At 37.8% G+C, this 23,650-nt stretch overlaps 1 protein-coding gene across 2 annotated transcripts in view; it reads right to left on the bottom strand.

The window, feature by feature from the left end:
• The window catches only part of csmd1a (CUB and Sushi multiple domains 1a), a 696,936-nt gene extending 676,310 nt beyond the window's left edge, over window positions 1-20,626 (bottom strand). For both annotated transcript variants that reach the window (XM_073872919.1, XM_073872920.1), the window contains exon 1: window positions 20,226-20,626. In XM_073872919.1, coding sequence (XP_073729020.1) covers window positions 20,226-20,289 — 64 coding nt within the window. In that variant the 5' untranslated portion in view covers window positions 20,290-20,626. The remainder of the gene's footprint in view (window positions 1-20,225) is intronic.
• Window positions 20,627-23,650: the final 3,024 nt, after the last annotated feature.

Genomic DNA, 23,650 nt, shown 5'->3' with positions numbered 1-23,650 from the left:
TGAATAAAATAATCTGGAGGGCTGCTTTTGCCTACTCAAAACCTTTTTGTTTCATTTGTTGATTTTATTTTATTTTACTTGTTGATATGTTTTATCATTGTTTATCATTGATGACACAAAAAGCCAAGTAAACTCTGTTTGGGCAACCTGCCAACCCACGTTGGAGACCACCAGGATAGGGGTTTGGGATAATAGAATAAGTTCAGATATAGTTGCAATGATATTTACACTAACCTAAAGGATTATCAGGAACACCTGTTCAATTTCTCATTAATGTAATGGTGTGGGGGATGTTTTCTTGGCCCACTTTAGGCCCCTTAGTTCCAATTGGGCTTCTTTTAAATGCCACAGCCTACCTAAGCATTGTTTCTGATCATGTCCATCCCTTTATGACCACCATGTACCCATCCTCTGATAATGCACCATGTCACAAAGCTCGAATCATTTCAAATTGGTTTCTTGAACATGACAATGAGTTCACTGTACTAAAATGGCCCCCACAGTCACCAGATCTCAACCCAATAGAGCATCTTTGGGATGTGGTGGAACGGGAGCTTCATGCCCTGGATGAACATCCCACAAATCTCCATCAACTGCAAGATGGTATCCTATCAATATGGGCCAACATTTATAAAGAATGCTTTCAGCACCTTGTTGAATCAATTCCATGTAGAAATAAGGCAGTTCTAAGGGGGCGAAAGAGGGTCAAACACAGTATTAGTATGGTGTTCCTAATAATCCTTTAGGTGAGTGTATAGTCAGTAGAAAATCTGTCAAGTAAAGAATCACAATAAAGTGATAGTAGATATTAAGCAGAGAGTCTGGTCTTATTGTAATGGCGAGTAGTAAATTACTGAATTATTAAGTGAATTATTTGCATGAATAAATCAAACAGTAAAATGTATGTTTATCCTTTATTTGCTGCATGAGAAATTATACTACTGACTGTCCAACTATGACAACTAGAATGGACTCAAAATACTTCTGGAAATGAGACCACTGGAAAAGTGGGCAGTCAGTGTTTAACTGAATTTCCTAGACAGAAAACAGCTACTTGAAGAAGGGTCCAAGAATGCTGCTGAGCGCGCCTACTGGACTTGAAGTAACTTTGGATCTAATGAACACGGGTGTGAGTGTTCAACAGTAAAACTTTGTGGGATGGAAAGAGATAAACACCGAAGACAGCGTGAGAGACAAATGAATGCCAAAATAGCCGTCTCACTCTCAGCGTGACTGATAAATGCAACACACACCAAATTAAAATGCCTCTGTGATGCCTTCTGAGATAATTACAGCTCCATATCCCCTTTCAACATATCCAAGCCATTTGACAAGCCTTTGTTTAGTTTCCCTCCCCTTTCCGTTTCAGTCCTGCTCTGTTTACACATAATTCATCAACCATTTCAAGACATAAGCATAGGCCTACATTACTGTTTATTGATAATTTAATGCTATTAGCTACTCACGCCTGCAAAGTTGAAATGTTTAAAGGAAAAGTACACTCGAAAATAAGAAAAAAACTGTTGATAAAGGCCAAGGCTACTTCTAATTAGAAATCACAACTCTCATTTATAGTATATATATATGTACATTTGAAGTCATATGTTTACGTACACTTAGGTTGAAGTCATTGACTCATTTTTTGTGATTTTCTAAAAATATAAAAACACACTGCAAAAAATTACTGTCTTACTTAATATTTTGTCTTGTTTTCAGTAGAAATATAAAAAAAAATTCTTAAATCAAGATGTGTTTTCTTGATGAGAAAAATGACCTAAGAAAATAAGTCTAGTTTTTAGACAAAAACTATACAATTTAAGTGAATTTGTGCTTAAAACAAGGAAATTATCTGCCAATGGGGTGAACATTTTTTGCTTAAAGGTGCAGTGTATAATTTTTAGAAGGATCTTTTGACAGAAATGCCAAATAATATACAAAACTCTATGATCAGGGGTGTATAAAGACCTTTCATGATGAACTGTTATGTTTTTATTACCTTAGAATGAGATGTTTTTATCTACATACACAGAGGGTCCCCTTACATGGAAGTCGCCATTTTGTGCCGCCATGTTTTCTAGAGAAGCCCTTAACGGACAAACTTTTTTTACTAAGTTGTCTCCGTCAATTACATGTTTTCCAGTGGTGGCTACTGTAGCTTCTCTATGCGTTTCAAAATGAGGGGTGGGCAGTGGACTGAGCCGTTGGTTGCAATTCACAACCTCACCACTAGATGCCGCTAAAATTTAGACACTGCACCTTTAAATTAACTCTTTCCCCGCCATTGACGAGATATCTCGTCAATCAAAAGAAAACGCTTCCCCGCCAATGACGAGTATTTCCGTCTTTCCACAATACCACTATTATCCACTAGGTGGCGCCCTTCCGCAACTTTTTAAACCCGGAAGTATTGCCCTATGGCAAGCTGCTGCATGTCCGTGTCTGTTTTAAAGATCGCTCTGAATGGGATCTCTATGAAAAGTCCGTCACAAAAATGGAATTATCTTATTATCTTTTTGCTCAAAATGTGGTGTTTTTGCAGAAACCTACCCATATTCAAAAGCTGATTACAAAAGAACTACTCAAGGTAGGGTAAAACGGTTTTTTTTTTTTGAAAGCAGAGGGTCTGTTCTTTCATTTGGTGTATTGTATGTTTATATATTTAAAGAAGAACATTTTCTGGAAGGCATTAAACTTTTGTGAAAATCATGAAAAACGCTGGCGCTGGCTGGCAACTTTTTTTAAAAACGCTGGCGGTGAAAGAGTAAAGTGTTTAAGGAAAAAAACGTATTTTTAGATTATTTTTGCTTGTTTTAAGCACAAATTCACTTATATTTTATATTTTTTATCTATAAAGTAGACTTATTGTCTCAGGTCATTTTGCTCGTCAAGAAAAAGCATCTGAATTTAAGAATTTTTAGATATTTCTACTGAAAACAAGACAAAAATACTATGAAAGTCATTTTTTGCAGTGCATACAAATGTATCAAATAAAAGAACAGCCTCTCTGCTTTCAAACAAACAAACAAAATGAGAAAAAACTTTCATCCTATCTATATTTTTTATCTGCTTATAAACTCTTAAAAATATTTTTTTAGCAAAATTTTTGTGAAGAAATTTTGTTAGAGATCATATTCAGAACGATTATCAAAACATACACAGAGTTTAAAATTAGTGAACGTTTTGGCTTCAGTTTTTTCATAAATTGGATGCGCCATCTAGTGGATCGCAGTATTGCAGATTAACATAAAAAATTCATCAGGAACACGTTTTTTATGCAAATGTTTTCTCTTATAACTCATCAGTGGCGGGGAAATAGTTAAAACTCACCATAGACATTTCATATTAACAAAATGTAGTTTTAGCAAGTTTTTTAGGACATGTACACAATTTTGTTGTGCATGGGTCAGAAGCTCACTGTGCCTTTAACCTGCTTTCTAGAAAGTGATGTCACAGCTGCAGCAGTATTTGATAGGATAATTAGCATCATTTGATTTAATTGGAGATGTGCCTGTGAATATATTTAAAGGACAATCTTTAAACGCTTTACTTGATGTCATGGGAAAATCAAAAGAGAGTCTCTCTCATAAAAATTTGGGGGGGCTACCCTATCACAACCAAGGTGGCTGTTTCTCTTTCCCTGTGCTCCAATCCCCTGCGTCTCAGCCACGGCGGCCATTTGTATCTCCTGTGCTCCAGTCTCCTGCGTTACGACCACAGCAGTCATCTGTATATCCTGTGCTCCCATCTCCAGTGTTATATCCAAGGTCTTTCCATTCTGGCTCCTGGTGCGAGCTGTACCTACGTGGCTCCAAATACAGGCTACACCACCCTGGCTCCCAATGTGGGTTGCACTTCCCTGGCTCTCTGAACTCCCAGCACCTCCGTGGCTCCCGGTGTGGGTTGTGCCACCCTGACTTCAGGTGCGGGGTGCACTGCCTTGGCCCCCTAAACTACCTGCACTTCCCTGGCCCCATGTCCTCCTGTTCTGTTCCCCATATATCCACCATTTGCCTCATTCCCAAAATCCTCCATGCTTCCTCACCTGTCTCGTGTCTCCAATCATCCTCACCTGTCAGTCATTACCATCATCATCTCCCTACCATTTACGCTGGCCTGTTTTCTCCAGTGGTTGTCAATTCTTAGTCATATTTAGTGTGTGTTTCCATGCCTGATTACTTCTTTGTATTATTGTAATTAAAGTTTATTGTCTTGATCGCCTCTCCCAAGTCTCCAGTCTCCTCCCTCCACACAGAAGATGTTTCCTTTAAATGGCAGCTATAAATAGCACAACAGATCTCTATGAAATAGATGGACAGAGCAAGAGGTCAGTTTAGATGTAAAACTATATGTATGCATGACATTTTAGGAGTATAAACCATCCATGCCTTGTATATTTGTTATGAGGTCACTATGAATGTTTCCTATAATTTAGACCGCACATAAATGCAAATCAGAAGAGCTAATGTCAACCTTTACAGCCGTTGATTGTATTCAGTTCTAGTTAAAGCTCTGTAGCCCGATGCAAAAAGCTGGTAATGCCATTTTTTAAAGGTAAAAACCCAACTTCCATCTTTAGAATTTGTCACTGAATATCACAGTCATGAAATGTCGCAACCTTTGTGTCCAAAGCTATAATTCACAGAAACTGAGGTAACATTTCCATGATGTCTTGGGTTCTGAAAGCACAGTATCAGGGACAACAAAAGCACAGCAAAATCTGTTCATCATAAACATTTTGTTTATTGTTCACTGGTTTTCATTTTTGGATTAAACTCTTTTGCATATAGATTCTGTATTATGTGTTACAGAACCACTGACCTCGCAGTGGATCTAGTGAATTGCACCAATCGAAATTATGTCAAGGACTTTTAAGAACTAAGTTACTATGTACCCTGGAATGTGATAACATTTTTTTCTTTTCTTTTGTAGTTCATTATATATAGTGGGTGAAGCAGGTATACACGCCAGAGCCTTAACATGTCAAAGCCACCATAACAGAGCCTCTTCATGTCATGGTCAGCTCATTTTTTATTGTTTGGGGTAACGGAGGACCCCGTCAACAAGAGTGAGAGCGAAAATGCTGATGTTATCCCAGAGGTCTCCATGGCCATGCCGCCCATGATCTCTTTCACGCCCATGGTAATAATAATAATTCGTTACATTTATATAGCGCTTTTCTCAGTACTCAAGGCGCTTTACATATGAACGGAGTAGTTTTTTCTTTTTCTTCTTTAAGCCTTTACATTCCCTTCGAAACATAGGCCATTGATGAATCGCCTCCATCCCCGCCTGTCTTGGGCCATCTTTTCAAGCAGTTGCCACGTCAGCCCCTCCTTCTTAATCTCTTGCTCTGTGCTTCTCCTCCAGGTGTTCTTGGGACGACCTCTTCCTCGTTTGCCTTGTGGGTTCCATGTCAGTGCCTGTTTGGTTATTGCCATTTTGTTTCTTCTCATTGTATGCCCAATCCAGATCCACTTTCTCCTTTTTATCTGTATTTCTATTGATTCCTGGTTGGTGAGTTCCCAAAGCTTGATGTTGTTTATTGTGTTTGGCCAGAAGATCCCAAGGATACGTCTTAGGCAGTGGTTCATGAATGTCTGCAGCTTACTAATGATGGTAGTATTGTTCTTCCATGTTTCTGATCCGTACAACAGTACGGATTTAACATTGGAGTTGAAGATTTTTAGCTTTGTCCTGAGAGATATATTTTTTGTTTTCCAGATCTTGATTAGTATGTTGAATGCTGCTCTAGCTTTTCCGATTCTTGTCTTTACGTCTTCTTCTGACCCACCATCCACAGCTATCACACTTCCCAGGTAGGTAAATTGAACGGAGTAGTGATGCACCGAAATGAAAATTCTTGGCCGAAACCGAAAACCGAAAAATGGAAACCAAGGCCGAAAAACCGAAACCGAAACACCGAAATAAATTATTATGCCAATTATTAGTACAATTGCATTTATGGCTATCACTGTGTACTAACTTTACTAGGGGTGTGTGACGGATAAAAAAAACTCACAGTTCGGATCACTTTACAGTTTTTGAGGCACAGATCAGATTATTTTTCGGATCAGCAAAAAGCAGGTGGGAAAAATCTAATAAACAATAAAGAAATTGCAAACATTTATAAAAGAGAACAAAGTTGTACATTAATAAGGTCTGAAATTAGCATTAGGTACAGAAATCAAATTAAATTATTCATAACACAATAAATTAAATATATTATTATTTTTTAGAGCTATTTGTCTCTTTGTCATGGGTTGTTTGATCAACATTAATGACACAGACTTCAGTAGGTTAATCTGACTGTAATCTATACATACATAAACAAATGTTTTTATTAGAAAAAGAATACTGTGGAGAGAATTTTGTTTATATGTGCCCTGTCAATAACAGAGAGAATTTATGTTTGCTTGTTTTTTTTTAAACGCGTCTCTATTCAAATTATTACTCTAGTGCAGCACTGATTTGGAGACATTTACAGTACGTTAAAACATTAGGATAGGTGAAGAAAAGAAACCGATCCACCATTGCAAACACAGTTTAGAACAAACAAGAAGACAACAAAGAACAGGAATCAAACAATATGGTAACAAACATGCTCCACAGCTTTCTGTTTATGGATGAAATAAAATTAAAGAAGAAAAACGATAGTATGTGTGCAAATGCAGATGCTGTCTATTTCCTTTGTATAATTGTTTGTAGTGGAGTGTCCTGTCTAAATATTTTCACGCGCATGCGATGTTGTACGCGGACTGTACGCGCACTGTCCGTGCGGTCTCAAATTTTGGGCTGCTCGCGGACCCTCCTGATGACGAAAATGATGGCGCGCATACGCGGACGTCCCTAGTATACTTTCGGCTTTAAGGGCACTAAACGCATGCATATACAGAGACTGATGGTGAATCCCAAACAGCGCAACAGTCGCTCCACATAAAAACGTTACGTTGTGTTTCATTGCTTTATTCGCCAAATGTACGTTAATGGATTACAGTAAGAGACACATAGCGCGACTCTCTCTAAAGTTTACACATCAAGACATTCTTAATCTTTGCAGACCCGTGCAAACAGCTGGACCCTGAGTGAAACCTGCTTGAGCACGAAGGGGAGGGGTGTGTGACGACTGATCACCGTGAGGCTGAGTGAAACCCAAGCGCCAGCGCACAGATGAAAGGGGCGCGGTTGACATTCATTTTCGGTTTACATTTTCGGCTGGATTTTTTATTTCGGCCCGAAACCGATAATGCCATTTTCGGCCGAAATTTTCGGCGACCGAAATTTCGGTGCACCCCTAGAACGGAGGAATCTCCTCAACCACCACAAAAGTGCAGCATCCACCTGGATGATGTGACGGCAGCCATATTGCGCCAGAACGCCCACCACACACCAGCTTATTAGTGGAGAGGAGATAAAGTGATATAGCCAATTAGTATGAGGGGATGATTAGTAGGCCAATGGGCAAGTTTTGGCCAGGATGCCGGGGCACACCCCACCCCTACTCTTTTCGAAGGACATCATGGGATTTTTAATGACCACAGAGAGTCAGGACCTCGGTTTAACGTCTCATCAGAAGGACGGTGCACTATACCGGGGTGTTAGGACCCACACAGACCACAGGGTGAGCACCCCCTGCTGGTCTCACTAACACCTCTACCAGCAGCAACCTGGTTTTTCCCAGGTGGTCTCCCATCCAAGTACTAACCAGGCTCAACCCTACTTAGCTTCAGTGGGCAAACTGTCTTGGGCTACAGGGTGATATGGCTGCTGGCAACAAAAACAGCTTATTAGATCCTCAAAGATACATATTATCAAATGTATACATATGTGACCAGTCACGAAAAGTGGGGACACAAGTCGGATCTGGGCCATTTTGAGTTACATCTCATTTAGCTAAGCCATACCCCCTGTAAAGCCGTTTTGAGATACAGATATTCTAGCATCATATGTAGTATTTTGTGACAACAAGAAGTGAAGATGACAACATGCAAAAATAAACATGACTTTTTACCTTTGTGTTTATCACAAGTCGAATCCAGTCTGTTTCAGATGTGTGAATCATCCAATGACCATTTTTGACCACAAATGCATATAATCCGTGAAATATAGATAAATACTCTATTGTTTACATCAGATTTCACATGATAGAATATAATATACAATTTGAAAACTATTTACATCGTAACATGTAAGGGTATATGAGATTACACTTCGGTAATTTACGTTTTATAGATATATTATTTATTTATTTATAGAGATACTTTATAGATAATCCAAACAGTGCCGATGGAAAATATAGACAGACAAAACATGTAGCAAATTATATAACGAATTCAACGATCTCTGTGTAACTTATGTGTGTTTGACTTCATGCTGCGCTGCAAGAACTGACAGACAGATGACGTCAAAGTACCGCGAGAACGAGTCGAAATTTAACTACTCCGTAAGATTTCTTGAAGAGCTCTCGCGGTACTTAGACGTCATCCGACTGCGGCGCCGCATAAATTCGAGCAAGCCAGCTGACGTACGATCATGTGGCTGACTGTTATTTGTTCCGCCCTAGCTTCTTTTTTTTTCTTTTGTTTTGTGCGCCCGAGTTCGTTTACAGTCTGGGGAGACGCACGCTGGAGCCGGAAGAGAAGACAATGCTGAATAAAGTCGTAATTCTTGCTATTTTTGGACCAAAATGTATTTTGGATGCTTCAACACATTCTTACTGACCCACTGATGTCACATGGACTACTTTGATGATGGTTTTATTACCTTTCTGGACATGGAAACCGTACATAGATTTTCAATGGAGAAGACATAAAGCTCTCGGACTAAGGGCCCTAATTTAACGATCTAAGCGCATTGTCTAAAGCGCACAGGGCAACGTCTAAATGGACGTGTCCGAATGCACTTTTGCTAATATAACGACGGGAAAAATGGTTTGTGCGCCGAGCGCATGGTCGAAAAGGGTTGGTCCTATTTTTTTAATGATTAATGGGAGTATTTTGGGCGTAACGTGCAATAAACCAATGAGAGACTCAGCTCTCATTCCCTTTAAAAGCCAGTTGCGCTGGCGCTATGTCTAATCCCTATTTAGATGACAGTCTTTGTAAACTAAAAAACTAAGCGGAGAAAGAAGATCCCCAGTTTAAGATTAATGTTAAATAATTGTGTTGTTTTTCACTTGTATTGAAATTATTTTTTCAATAAAACCTTTAAAACCCGTTTTCTTTTAGTCATGGAAGTAAAAAAGCAGGCTTTTAATTGATTTAAATGAATGGCTATCCAATATCATCAAAAAATAATTTACAAGTATGTAAGAAAAGGTTTGTACTGTAAAAATACTTTATTTGTTACAAACAGAAGATAAAGAATTTACAAACGGCTCTCTGCAAGGTTCAGCACTTGGACAGCGTCAGTTTTTTTTTTAAGCATTACATAAAAATATTTCTCATCTCACCATATCCACAGGTACAGAGTCATCATATACAATAAATCTGTGAGGTAGCATTTAAAAACATTTAAAAACAGATGCATTTGTTTAAAGCAAAGCATTTATTTACCAGGCTACAGGTGATGCAGCTCTTTGCGCCTTCAAACGTCTCATAATTAGACATTTATGTCCAAGAGAATCAATAATAATCTTTTTCATTTTAATCCTTTAATCTTTCTATTTAAAAGCGTTTTTGTGCTGCTGCGCATTCATGTATGTGTTAAGCAAACCCGCGTTGTCGTCCAGTTTATAGGCGCATATTACTAATGCGCTCTTTAAATAACGAAAAAACATATTGCGCCATTGACTTTAGACTTTAGAGCAGGTTTTTGTTGGTCAGTGGCGTAATCTATTTTAGTTGCCTCAAAATAGCAACGCGCAAACAATGCACCTAAACACACCTCGTTTTCAGACCACACACCCATGGGCGCAAAAGGGGGCGCAAATGCATTTGCTATTTAAACAACGCGGCGCTAAACGTGAAAATTATAATTGCGTAGGGTGGAAACTAGCAAAAGACACTTGCATCACGCATTGTGTGCATTGCGCCGGGTGTAAGATAGAGCCCAATATCTAACGTTAAACATCTTAAACTGTGGTATGAAGATGAACGGAGGTCTTCTGATTTTAAAACGACATAAGGGTAAGTCATTAATTACATTATTTTCATTTTTGGGGCGAACTATCCTTATTTAGTAGTCACGCTGTTCCCTTTGGGGGCGGGGGCAAAAACACAAGCTTATACAGTATGTAAATATACACACAGACAATGACGCCCCCCGCTGCACGCTAGAATCTCCGGAAAAACAAGACGATTTCATCCGCAAAATGTACGCTTTTAAATATACAAAAACTCAAACATGGAGAGGCTTCTTCGTGATTCTGCAATAAATCGAAAATCACAAATTTTGAAAAAAAAAACTTTGTTTCTCATTTTCTCGAAAGTTGTGCTGCCGGCTTGTGTCACTGGTTTCCGTGACTGGTCACACATCTGTACCTAATGGTTCATATCCCTGCAACACAATTTTGGCCCAACCAATGCCCCCCAAGACTTTGTGATAGTTTTTTGTTTAACATCAGGAGCCATCCTTTGGTAATGGTTCTGTGGTTTGTCATGTCTTTTATTTTGAAGTTATGTTTGTAACATCACACTGCCTATTAGTGAAATTAATTACCTCTCAGGGAAGGGTGAGTGATTTCATATTCTCTCTTTTGAGTTACATAACAGAATACTTATTTATATAACACAAAACACTGTCCCTGTTTTGTCTGGGTTATTTTAACACAGTTCAACATTTTGGAAATTATCCTATTACCACCGGATGAATACATAATACAAGTGGCCCAGACAACAACAGAAATGTTTCAAGTGGACCCAACAAGTGATGTATACCCAGAGGGAATATGCTTGTTATTATATCTGTGCCCAGCTGCATATGTGAGATTTTAGGATGTACAGTAAAGCCACACACTCCCAGATTCACAATCACACCACATAGAGAGACGAATACTGGATTTTGGGTGTCACAAACACCTAAGTAGTCACACAATTAGCACAATAAACAATTACAGTTTATAATTGCAGAGACATATCAGTACAATAGAGCCAGACTGAACCATTTTACCGTAATTCATAGTAATTAAAGGGACACTCCACTTTTTTTGAAAATATGCTACTTTTCCAGCTCCCCTAGAGTTAAATATTTGATTTTTATCGTTTTGGAATCCATTCAGCTGATCTCCGGGTCTGGCGCTACCACTTTTAGCATAGCTTAGCATAATCCATTGAATCTGATTACACCATTAGCATTGTGCTAAAACCAAAGAGTTTTGATATTGTTCCTATTTAAAACTTGACTCTTCTGTAGTTACATTGTGTATTAAGACCGACAGAAAATTAAAAGTGGCGATTTTTTAGGCAGATATGACTAGGAACTATACTCTTATTCTGGCGTAATAATCAAGGACTTTGCTGCCATAACATGGCTGCAGTAGGCGTACCCTTACAAAAATTAACATTTTTCCAAAACCATAGTTAAACCATGGTTAGTGTAGTAAAACCATTTTTGCTGATAGTAATCAATGCACCCAAAAACCATGGTTACTAAACTTTTACCACACTAAAACCATGGTTAATTTTCATAAGGCTTGTGATATTACGCAGCAGCCGAAAATAGTCCCCTAAGTATCTTTCAATAGCAGAAGAGTCAAGTTTTAAATAGGAAAAATATAGAAACTCTTTGGTTATTTTTGAGCAGGATGCTAATGGTCTAATCAGATTCAATGGATTATGCTAAGCTATGCTAAAAATCCTCCCGCCAGACCCGGAGATCAGCTGAATGGATTCCAAAACTGTTAAAATCAAATGTTTAACTCTAGGGATGCTGGAAAATTAGTATATTTTCAAAAAAAGTGGAGTGTTCCTTTAACTCTTTCACCGCCAGCGTTTTTAAAAAATGTTGCCAGCCAGCAGCAGCAGCATTTTTCATGATTTTCACAAAAGTGTAATGCCTTCCAGAAAATGTTCTTCTTTAAATATATAAACAAACAATATATCAAATGAAAGAACAGACTCTCTGCTTTCAAACAACAACAACAAAAAACGTTTCATCCTACCTTCATTAGTTATCTTTTTATCTCCTCTCAAATATGGGTAGGTTTCTTCAAAAAAACCCAATTGTGAGCAAAAAGCTGAGATAATTCAATTTTTGTGAAGGACTTTTGATAGAGATCAGATGCAGAGCGATCTTTAAAACATACACGGAGTTCTTTCTCTTTGACGTAAGGCGCTACTTCCGGGTTGTATAAGTTGCGGAAATGCGCCCCTGGTGGATAATAGCGATATTGCGGAAAGCCGGAAATTCTTGTAATTGGCAGGGAAGCGTTTTCTCTTAATTGACGAGTTATGTCGTCAATGCCGGCGAAAGAGTTAATAGCGTTAACCACTGTTAACCACACCCGGTTAACTGCAGCAGTTACATTTGTCATTTTTTAAGAAGGCTTATCTGCATGTAGAGAGAGGCCTGTTTGCATTGTAAGGAAACAAAATGATTTGATTATACTGTTTTCTACAAAGTACCAGCATATACAGTCCGGTACCTAAAGCTTGATATTGGGTGGTTTAGTTTTACATTCAAATCCTGCCAAAAACTGTCCAGTGAATGCACCCTAGTATGTTTTATGATGATGTGGAGCATATGGTGATATTTGCACCCATTATTCTAGGGAGTGAAATGAAAGCCAGTCTGCCTGCTTCAGCTGTAACTTAATGGCCTTTCCTCTGCTGTAAGTTAGTGCTTCTCATCCATCAAGAGAATAACTATAGCAACATGTCTAAACCGGCTCTGCTGATTCACTGGATACAGTGTGAGAGAAGGAGTTGTTTCCACCTACCGAATCCTACTTGCAAGTTGCTACGGCGTGCAATATTTCTGCCGCCCTCTCTTCCCTGACAACAAACAGACAGTCTTAGAAACTCTCTAAATCAACATAAAATAACACAAGTCTTTCTTTCCCACACCGAATACAGTGACATTGATCCTGGAGTCTTTATATTAACTGTATTCACTGCAGAATCCTGCATTCTTTCAAAAAATATATATCATCACAAGCAACTGTCCTTCCTCTAGGACCAAAAAACAAGAAATAATAGAAATTAGAGTTGCATGACAGTGATGGCAGCAATGTGTCAAGATGATTTTTTCTCTACTATTAGTATTAGGGCAAGTTGTTACACTATATGGGGTTGACACAAATGTACTCAACAAGCGAATAGTGTTGGGCGATATGCCCCATTGTGAGATCGTCCTATCGTCACCCTGTGAGCTCGCCGATACACAATAGTATCAGGGGGCGGGGCAATAGTTTCCTCATTTATTTATTTATTCATTTTTTCCTCATTTATGACAAGGCACTTCATTTGTGGAAAAAAAGAAGCTGATTTACTCCCAAGGCAACACTTTCATGACCGCAACCTTCTTAAAACTGGTGCCATTAATCCGAGCACATCATTAAAGGCCAGGCGCTCTGAAATGTCCTGTGTGCCAGGGATTTGGAACAACACACTCACTGGTTTTAAACCCCTGCGCACCTAACAACCTCTCTAGTGCAAGGTCCGAATCAGGTCCAATTGTGGATATGGCGGCATTTGGATGTCTGGTTAGCATTACAAGCACATGTGGTAGTAAAGACTGGGTCTGGAGATGCATATTTGAACAACAGTCCCGGGAATGAGATCACCATGTGTTTCTGTATGATATAAACCATATGTTGCTTCATGTTACAAACCCATGGGAATAGGATTGGGTGCGAAGGCAGACTTAAATACTCTAGTACAGGGGAAAGGTTTTCAGTGAGTCTTGGAGATTTTGCAGGACTGCTCGGCTTTTATTTGACTGGTTAATAAAAGTCTATCTTTTGAAAATGAAACCTACGGTTTGAGTATTTTATTCTTAAAGAACCCAAAAGGAAAACCACAACAGAGTTAAACTTTCTGTAACTTAGTTGACAACTTAGTTGAAGTCTTGCATTTTATGCAGATAGATGCACGTTGTACATTTATGTTGTATGAGGCTTATGTAGAGTGCGTCATATAGAAAGCGCTTCGGTTTGTGTTTATTAACCCTTTAGTTTCACTTCATCACGCAGCTTTTCCTGTTAGAGGTTTCTGTTAAAAACATTTAATTCAGTAATAATCTAGTATGTGTTCTTTGTTCTGTCATAGTTTCTTCAAAATTAAGTTTTATTTGAGTGTTTTTAATAAAAATATTTTCATTTTCACCATGACGTGTACACCCCGCCCCTTTGATTGCCCCGCCCCCAGTTAATCAAGTACTCGTCCTTTAGACCTATGGATTAATCGAAATGAAAAATGACATAATGCACATCCCTAATAAACATGCAATGCGCATGTTAATTTGAAACATCGTCATGAAAGCCCGCTATCGGCCACATGTCTGACTATCGTCAATAGTATCGTCTATCGGCACAACCCTAATTTCAAGAAAATTAAAAACAATTATTCTAACTTAAAGGAAAACACCACCGTTTTTCAATATTTTACTATGTTCTTACCTCAACTTGGACGAATCAATACATTCCTATCTTTTTTCAATGCATGCACTTAATCTTTGTACAGTGCGTCGTGAATGTGTTAGCATTTAGCCTAGCCCCATTCATTCCTTAGGATCCAAACTTACTCGTGTAACTACTCATGTAACAGTCTTTAAATAGGGAAAACATGGAAGTGTTTGGTGGCTTCTAAATTCATCTTTGTTTGGATCCTAAAGAATGAATGGGGCTAGGCTAAATGCTAACACATTCACAACGCGCTGTACAAAGATTAAGTGCACACATTGAATAAAGATAGGTATGAATTAATTTGTCTAAGTTGAGGTAAGAACATAGTAAAATGTTGAAAAAATGTGGTGTTTTCCTTTAAGAGGGTTTGGCTACTTGGGTTTTAGGAGTCCTTTCAGATTCAAAGATTGTGGTCAAGTCTTTATATTTATCAGGTATTTTCCTACAAGAAATGATAATTATCAAAATGTAGTATTTTTCAGAGTGTTTGTTTATATGTACCCTTCAAAGTACTCTTTGTACTCTTGCCTATTCTCAAAAATAATGTCAGCTAAATGCCAGCGTCTGTGCCAAAACGCCAATGGTTTAAGAACAAACAATAACATTTGTTTAACAGAACAGCCATTTTCAATCCCAAAATACTGCCAACCTGCAAGTTTAATTAAAACACATACTGTTTGAACGATAAGGCATTTTTTCCGATCTCCTCCGTTGTTGAGCTCCACAACCTTAAAATCACATTAATAGAAGAAAACGTTACACCCTTCTGCTGACTCTGCCTGCTTTGAAATGCAAATGCTTTAATCGGCTATATATGTATGAGAAATATCTGCACTTGCAACTAAAATGGGTCATCAGGTCTAGAATCCAAACAGCTTAAACTGGTAGCCACGAGGCATCTGGGGACAAAAGAAAAGTGCAGACAACAATTCTGAAGTCGAAGAAGAGCTGTCAGAAACTTAAAATGAAAGGCTGCGTTGTCACATTGAAGCAGCTGTCCACTGAATTATGGATGTTTCTTTGCTCCAGACTTTGCATCTGTCTGCTTAATCAACACCATTTAAAAGATGTGGCATGTGTAGACATTAGTTGCATTTTAATTATTTGACATGCCCCTCTTTAACTAGCTATTTGTTTTCAAACATATTAAATCTACTGTTTTGGGCCTCAGCATCATGATCAGAGTTACTTCTTAATGCAATTATAATTGTCTTTGAAATCTTTCAATAAAACAAAAAAATGCTTTTCGGATGGCATCACAAATCCCTTTCCAACCGTTCAATAAGCTTGGCTGCATTTAAGGATGTTTTCAAATGACATCAAGTTAATATTTCCTTCCCAACTGGACTGAAGTCGCAGAAATGCCTACCCATCAATTCTCTAAAATTACAAATGCATGCTCATTTGCCCAGCATTTATTTGTATAGTAGCTATATTCCTGGTAATTATGGTAGCTATCGATTATTCATTCAGACGTTTTGATATTCACCGCAAACAATCGATAAAAACATCTTGCTTTGCAGACACATCTACTACAGTATGTCAATATGACCATCATCAGATATCAAAACAAAACTACATTGGATTATAAATGCACATTAAGGAAACACATTCTTACCTTCATTTTAAACCTCTATAAGTTTCTTTATTATATTGAACACAAAAGAAGATATTTGGACAAATGATGGTAGTTGCATTTAGAGACATTTAACTACAACTTCAGTATGAACATTTAAGATTCCAAAGATGGTAAAAAATCAAACGGTCTGTCATTTCTCAGTCTATTTGATTGTTTAATAAGTTTAATAAATCTACTGAATTTTGAATTATGACTGTAAGGGTACTTATGTATAATATGTCTCTGTAACTGTACGGTTGCATGAGCAATGCCTTTGCTTAGTAACAAGACGTATCTTGTTTTTGTCTTCTGGTTGTATCTGACTATGCCCAGTTTTAATGCAAATAAAATTTCTAAGAAATGTGAAATGATTGTTGACATACAATTTTTGAGCAACTTTGCATGCTTATACTATTTTGTGCATGGCGGCTGATAAAACTAGATTAATTAATGCCTGTCCCTGAAAACTCCCCACATGCCTTTGAACAAGGAATAGCAGCAGTCATTGTCATTAACTCTGATGGCACAGCTGTGACAAAACTAATTATTCTTTCACAGGCTTGGGAGGCAGTGCAAGTGCCTGCAGCATCGCTAATTCTTTTGAAAAGCATGTCCTCTAAAACGACGAGCATAATGGGAATACAGAAAGTAGCCTTTGAAATGGAGTTCACAGACAGACAGATAGAGCAGACAGTCTGCGGAAAGGTGTTCATTCATACAAGTACATTAGCAATGGGGTAATGGTGAGGAAACCAATGAGGCTTGTTCACACTAAGAACTGTAACTAACAATAATGTCCCACCAATGGACGAAAACTTTTATTTCAGCCGATTCTCATGAAATGCGTATAAATAGCACGTAGTTGAAAAGTCGTGCAATTCATTAACCAAATTCCAATTTTGCGTGCATGTGATACACCAGTCCTTCCTGTTCACTTATACGCCGCATCTTTTTATACAGTTTCAGGGTTTCCCGCAAAAAAAATGGTTAGTTAAGGTGGTAGGATCGAAGGGGGCGTGGTCAGGGGGCGTGGTAATCAAAGGGGCGGGGCAAGCACGTTATGATGAAAATTGAAATATTTTTATTTAAAACACTCAAATAAAACTTAATTTTGAAAAAACTATGACAGAAAATGAACACATACTCGATTATTAATGAATTTAAATGTTTTTACCTATAATAGGAATAGCTGCGTGATGAAGTGAAACTAAAGGGTTAATAAACACAAACTGAAGCAGATGTTGTAGAACGTCTGGCGAACGATGATAAAATTGTAAAAACTGATTATTTCCCACTATTAATTACATTATCTTAAAGGAGTGTAACTACTGTAGCGTGTAAATAATGCGCATAAATAAAGTGAGCAAGAGCGCTCAACAATATATATATCGAATCAACAGGCACGTGAAACCTAGCTAGCAGGTTGCTCAAACAACAAAATCACCAGCTAACTTGCTTTAAATTTGCAAGAACTTTAGACTAATACAATGACAGGCCTAAATAAACCCAAAGCATAAGTCCACTTACAGTTTTCACGGACACGCGTTTTATCAACTGGCTATCCTCCAGAAATGACGGACCACGTCTTATCTCATTTCGGTATTGTGACGCGCGTGCACGCTCGCGGTGTGAAGCGCGTCCGCGCTATTCTCCTAAATGTTTTATCAACTGGCTAGTTATCCTCCAGACAGTGACGGTCCGGACCATGTCTTTCTCATTTGGCGCACGTGCTCGGTCGTGGTGTGAAGAGCGTCCGTGCTATCCGAGATGCACTTGACGGCCTTTTTTGCAGCAATTTTTTTGCAGCAATTTTTTTTTTTTTTTTGAACAACCTAGTTAAGGCGGTAGGGTTTCCTGGCTTAGGCGGGCCGCCCTAACTGAAAAGTGCTGTGGGAAACCCTGCAGTTTTATTTATTGGTTTCAATTTTTTTCCGCTTTTTACTATTGACGGTATTGAGCAAGTTTTTGTTACATAAAATTACATCCTAACCCAAACCCCAATCGTAACCCAAACTCCAAGCGACCATGGTTGAGAAATAGACAAAACATGAAGAAACCTATATATTAAATGACATCCTAAAGCAAATCGCAAATATAACCCCAACTGCAGGAAAAAACATGGAAAAAATAAGAAAGCCAATAAATAAAACTTACACAAAAAGATGCACCGTATAAGTGAACGGGAAGGACTGACCATATGTTCAACTGCGTGCGATTTATACGCATTTCATAAGAATGGGTTGTTTATTTAAAGTTTGCATGCTGCAGTTTCCCGTTTTGATTTCAAATGGATTCTCATTGGCTCCAGCTCTGATCGATACTTAAAGTATGGTTCCTAGTTTCATCATGCTATTCTCTTCAATTTCCAGACTTTTAAAACTTGTATTTATCATCCTTGGTCTGAGTGTACCAAAATATGTATTTGCTTGCATAGTCTGTGCAAGGATGTGTATCATTTCTTTACATTTGTAAAAACAATCATGAACTGTAAAAAATACTTTGCTGCCTTAAAATTTTTGTTAAATCAACTCAGATTTACAAGTCATGTCAACAGAGATGAGTTGTCACAACTTATAAAATATATAATTTTATAAGTTATAACAACTCATCTGTAGTCAAGATAAATAATGGTATGTGAAAATGACTTGTAAATCCGATTTGATTCAACAAAAAAATTTAAGGCTGCAAAGATTTTTTTACAGTGTGTGTGGGAGGGGGGGGGTCTTAAAAAGTAAAAATATTTAGCTATGTTTATTCTACATAGGCCTACAATATAACACAACAAACCACAAAAAGTTAAATTATAGACCCTAGTCATCCAGACATTTTAATCTGAGATGGTAACCATAGCAACAGTACACCTTTTAAACACTTTATGATCAGTACTGAAATTTTAGTAGGCCTAGTGCATACCTTTCACTTTAGCTTACTATAGATGTTATTATCTATAGCTATATGAAAAAATATATGTTTTATAGGCAGCTCGTCATAACTATCATAAGAAGACTTCACGTTTTTAAAAAAACAACAAACTATAAGTAACTATTTGTAAGATACAAAAAGTCTTTTTTAAGATCAATGCACAATTCCCACACTGATTAGGCTACAAAACTGGCATGAAATAGACACAAATACTGTTATAACGACAAGAATGTTAACAACTTGACCACCTAAAAGTTAAGCCCATTAAATATATAAACACCATGCCCTTATAGCTGTTTCAAAGTTTGTCTGGGGTATTAATCCTGTCATTGAATAAAATGAACCATCCGTCTTCAAATTGTGTCAGGTCAACACTTAAACTAGTAGAGCACTAAAGCTTCGTGAAGTTCAATGAAGGTTCGTGTGTACAAGAAAGCTTATAAAATGTTGACAACAGATTTTTAAATCAATCATCATTTGTGAATTAAGCTAAGTCAATTACCACCTCACTTCAGGTAAAACCAATATCCGAGACTGGTAAAAAGTATAAAAGTCTACATGGGCCCTTTTCTTATACAAGACAAGCGTGTTTCCCAAAAAAGTTTATGCTAGATGTCTATGTGACATAAAATGGCGATCCGTGTTTGTGTTGATTTTTTTCTAATGCATAGCCTATTTATTTTTTACCTCACAAAAATAATGAAATGCGTGCTCTCGACTTCAGGGCGAATGTGACGAATACAAAACCAAAATCCATTACCCAATTTTAATCGATTAAACTGCAACATATTGTCCAAGAATGATACCACTGTAATGCCATGAATGTGTCTCTTCTTATTCAGTCAGATATTCAGATTGAAGTTATGTCGTGCCACAATAACACTCTCCAAAAATGGCATGAAAAGAAAATATTATGAACCAAAGGCATGTTTTACCGACTTCTACAGTCACTCTTAATGTGCCATATGCAAGTTTTCGAGACGACTTCATCAAATGCAAAAGCAGAGTCCACCTTTATTCAAGGTTTGAATGACTTTTGTACAGCTACGAACCTAAGAGCAGCCATAATCCTTAAAGACAGCGATAGCAATGCCATCCAGCTTATAAAACAGACTTTCAACTTACCGTGAGCTGCGGCAACTAAACCTGCGAAAAGCAGCAGGATGTGCTTGAATCTCCCCATCATCATGTCCGCTGTAATTCCACGCAGCGCCGCGGTTTCTTGCGTTTTATTCACAACGATCACAGTAATGCATAGAGATCCAGCTTTGGCAAGAAGATCTGACGCCTATGGCACACGGATTCGTCTATATTAGCTCTCATATCACCGAGAAGGGCCACTGCAGAGACGAGAGACGGTGATGCTGGGACCAAAAGTGATTCCCTCGGTCCAAACGGTGGAGACGGAATGGAGCGCTGAACTAGTACGCATCTAGAGGAAGGCGCTGGACTCAACCATCATGTATGATACAGGGGAATATGGATGGAAATCTCGTCTGCAGCAGCAGTCGACTGACGCGTCCACATGCAGAACATCAATTGTCAACGAGGAAAAGTCACAAAGTCGTGTGTTTGAATAGATACGAGGCTAAACAAATAATGCAACCTGTACACGAATCCCATCGGATTTTGAGTCATAATTCTGAGCCAGTCTAGACGTAGACTATTTTCTTATAGATTTTCAGTATAACATACATTTTGTGAAGCAAATCATTCCCAATATTTCTGAAAAGAAATTGAGTGCGGTGCAGAGCATCAACATTTTCTATTTAATGAATCATAAGAACTCTTCTGCAACCTTCTGGGACAGTTAAATAAAAACACAGAGCTATGTGGTGTTTTGAAATCCTGAAAGTAGACCTTTTATGTCCTGCTTATAAGAAAGCATGTGTTTTAAAATTGTTTTGTGTTAAAATGCAATAACATTCCCATACCTGTACACCTCATTTGGGGTAGACGTTGATTAAAATAGAGGACAGCTTTAGTTTAGGACAACGCAGGTGACTTGCAATCTTACATCATGGACAAAAGGAGCAACAGTTTAAAAGTCACATGCGCTTTTGTGTTTAGGTGTACGTGAAGTAATCTCCTTCAATAACAACTGCGTTATGCAAACCGAGGTGATTTTTTTTTTTTTTTTTTCAAAATACGTAGTCTGTAAAACGCAGCATATGGGTCTAATTGCACCCCATGCAAGCCATCATAACGCTGTGTGCTGTAGGCAATGACCTCAACAATAGACTCAATCACACGAAACTATTAATAGTTTAAAAATTAGTCAGTCAGTCAGGTTGCTCTACGACTTTCACGAGAACAAAGCGCACACCGGGCCGATTTAAAATGTGGCTATGCTGCCATCTGCTGAGCCTGGAAATTGCAATCGATAAATGCACTAGAGTAGCCTTCGGGGTCCAAGTCTGAGACCTCTAAAAATTCGTCTATTCATACATGTTTGTAATTAAATATTATTTAAATAATGCCCTCCGCATTAAAATTGTAGTGGAGAGGTAATTAAAATGAAAAACAAATGTTCTAAGTGTTTTTTGTTATTTTTTTGCTTTTCTAAACTGCATGGAGATTTACTTAGTAGTTTGAAATAGTTGATTTGTTGGTGTTAGCATGTTGAGTGCTGAAATGTCGTGCTGTGAGATGGGTTTCGCTGTCCATTGTGTGGTGCTGAAACAGAGCTGCCCTTCACTCGCGCGTTGGAAAACAACGTCACCCCATTGTTCTTTCGGTTAAGGACACATTTAGCACCACCTGTTCCAGATCATTTTTTTTTGCAGAGGCCCAAGTTCATGTTTTAGGATTGACAACAATGGATAAAAAATGTTTCCTTTTGATTTGTTTTGAAACAAAAGAATGCTATTGTATCTTGAATATTCTTTCAGTAGGAATACAAAAAGTCTGGTGATTTTAGCCTGCTGCATATACTGTATGTAGATAGAATAGGTGTGTTCACATTTGACATTTTTGGTTTGTTTCCCTGTTGTTTTTGTTGGTTGTTTTGTCAATGATATTTCATTTATACCATCATCAGTAAGAACAATTTATAATAGTTTTAACAGTGATGAATGGAAAAACTTTTAAATAAATATGCTCAACAACTTTTGTTGCTGATGTCAAATGGTAATTTCCGTGGTATAGTCATGGAATATTTCGCTAATTTTTCTTTGTCATTGTCACGGATTGGTTACTCAACTGTTTTGTCCTATTTTCTTACCATTGTTGCTTCGGGTTGGATTTACATAAAATGACATCCTTACCCAAATCCAACTCTAACCCTAACGCCCGGCGACAATGGTTAAAAATTCAAAAATATAAAAGAAAAATCAGAAACAAATTTTTATAAACCAATACGTAAAGTGCACTAACGCAAACACCAAATCTAACCCTAAACCGAAGGGACAATGCTTTGAAAATAGGAAAAAGCAGTTGAGTAACCAATCCGTGACAATGCCACGGAACTTTGTGAGATCATGTTGATCATGCCATATTGAATATGTGCAAATTAATATATTGCTACTGTATACTGTAAAAATTGCTGGGTTGTTTTTAACCCAGGACTGGGTCACTATTGGACAGAACACATTGCTGGGTTAAAATGACCCAAATAATGGGTTGCTTTAACCCAGCTGCTGGGTTGTTTCAACATGGTTGATTAACAATAACCCAGTTCGGCAGTTGGGTTAAAACAACCCATTATTTGGGTCATTTTAACCCAGCAATGTGTTCTGTCCAATGGTGACCAGGCCCTGGGTTAAAAAACAACCGAGCATTTGTTCATAAATTAATTCCAGTTTTTACTGTATTTTTACTATTGCTTTGTTCATTGCATATCATGGGAAGTGTTCTGAGTATTTATTTGTTTTAAGCATTTTAATATGCGCTTTTGTAAAATTTTGGAAAATTTACTTTCAAGTGTTGAATGCAACACATCTATAGAAACATCAAACAGTGTCTTTCAAAAAAAAAGGGCAAAATCTGGAAAAAGAAATTAGTGTATTGAAAAGATTATGTTTCAAATGTTTTAAATTATAAAATTCTTGCTACGTAGACCTTGGAGAATATATTATGTAAGGGATAATCCACAGTTAGCCATGCATTAAAGGGTTTTAATGCACGACGTAGAGGCGAAGAACCACCCGACACCCTTTAATGCATGGCTAGCCGTGGATTATCCCGCTTATACCTTGGTTATTTGCCAAGTTAAAGCTGTAATTAATGTTTACAGTGTAATTTTTTAACAGACGGGTAAAAATGACGGCCATTTTATTAAGTTAAGGTTCGCACTCCATCCGCTTTAAATAAAGTAGTGCTGAAATAAAACCTGCGCACTTTAAAGAGAGACGCACTTATGTCTCGCTCGCTCTCTCTGCAAGTGTTACTGTGTTACTATGGTTACCAATATATTACCAATATTTATAGTAGCAGATTAATTTCTAACTGTAATCAAACTGACTGGAACTACCTGTGCATTAAATGGTTTTAATGCACACCTTCCAGCCAATCAGAATCGAGTATTTAAACAGACCATGGTATAAAACATT

Source organism: Misgurnus anguillicaudatus, chromosome 11, assembly GCF_027580225.2.
Source record: "Misgurnus anguillicaudatus chromosome 11, ASM2758022v2, whole genome shotgun sequence".
Taxonomy (NCBI): domain Eukaryota; kingdom Metazoa; phylum Chordata; class Actinopteri; order Cypriniformes; family Cobitidae; genus Misgurnus; species Misgurnus anguillicaudatus.
The sequence above is the reverse complement of the archived record's forward strand: the minus strand, read 5'-3'. Positions and strand labels throughout refer to the sequence as shown.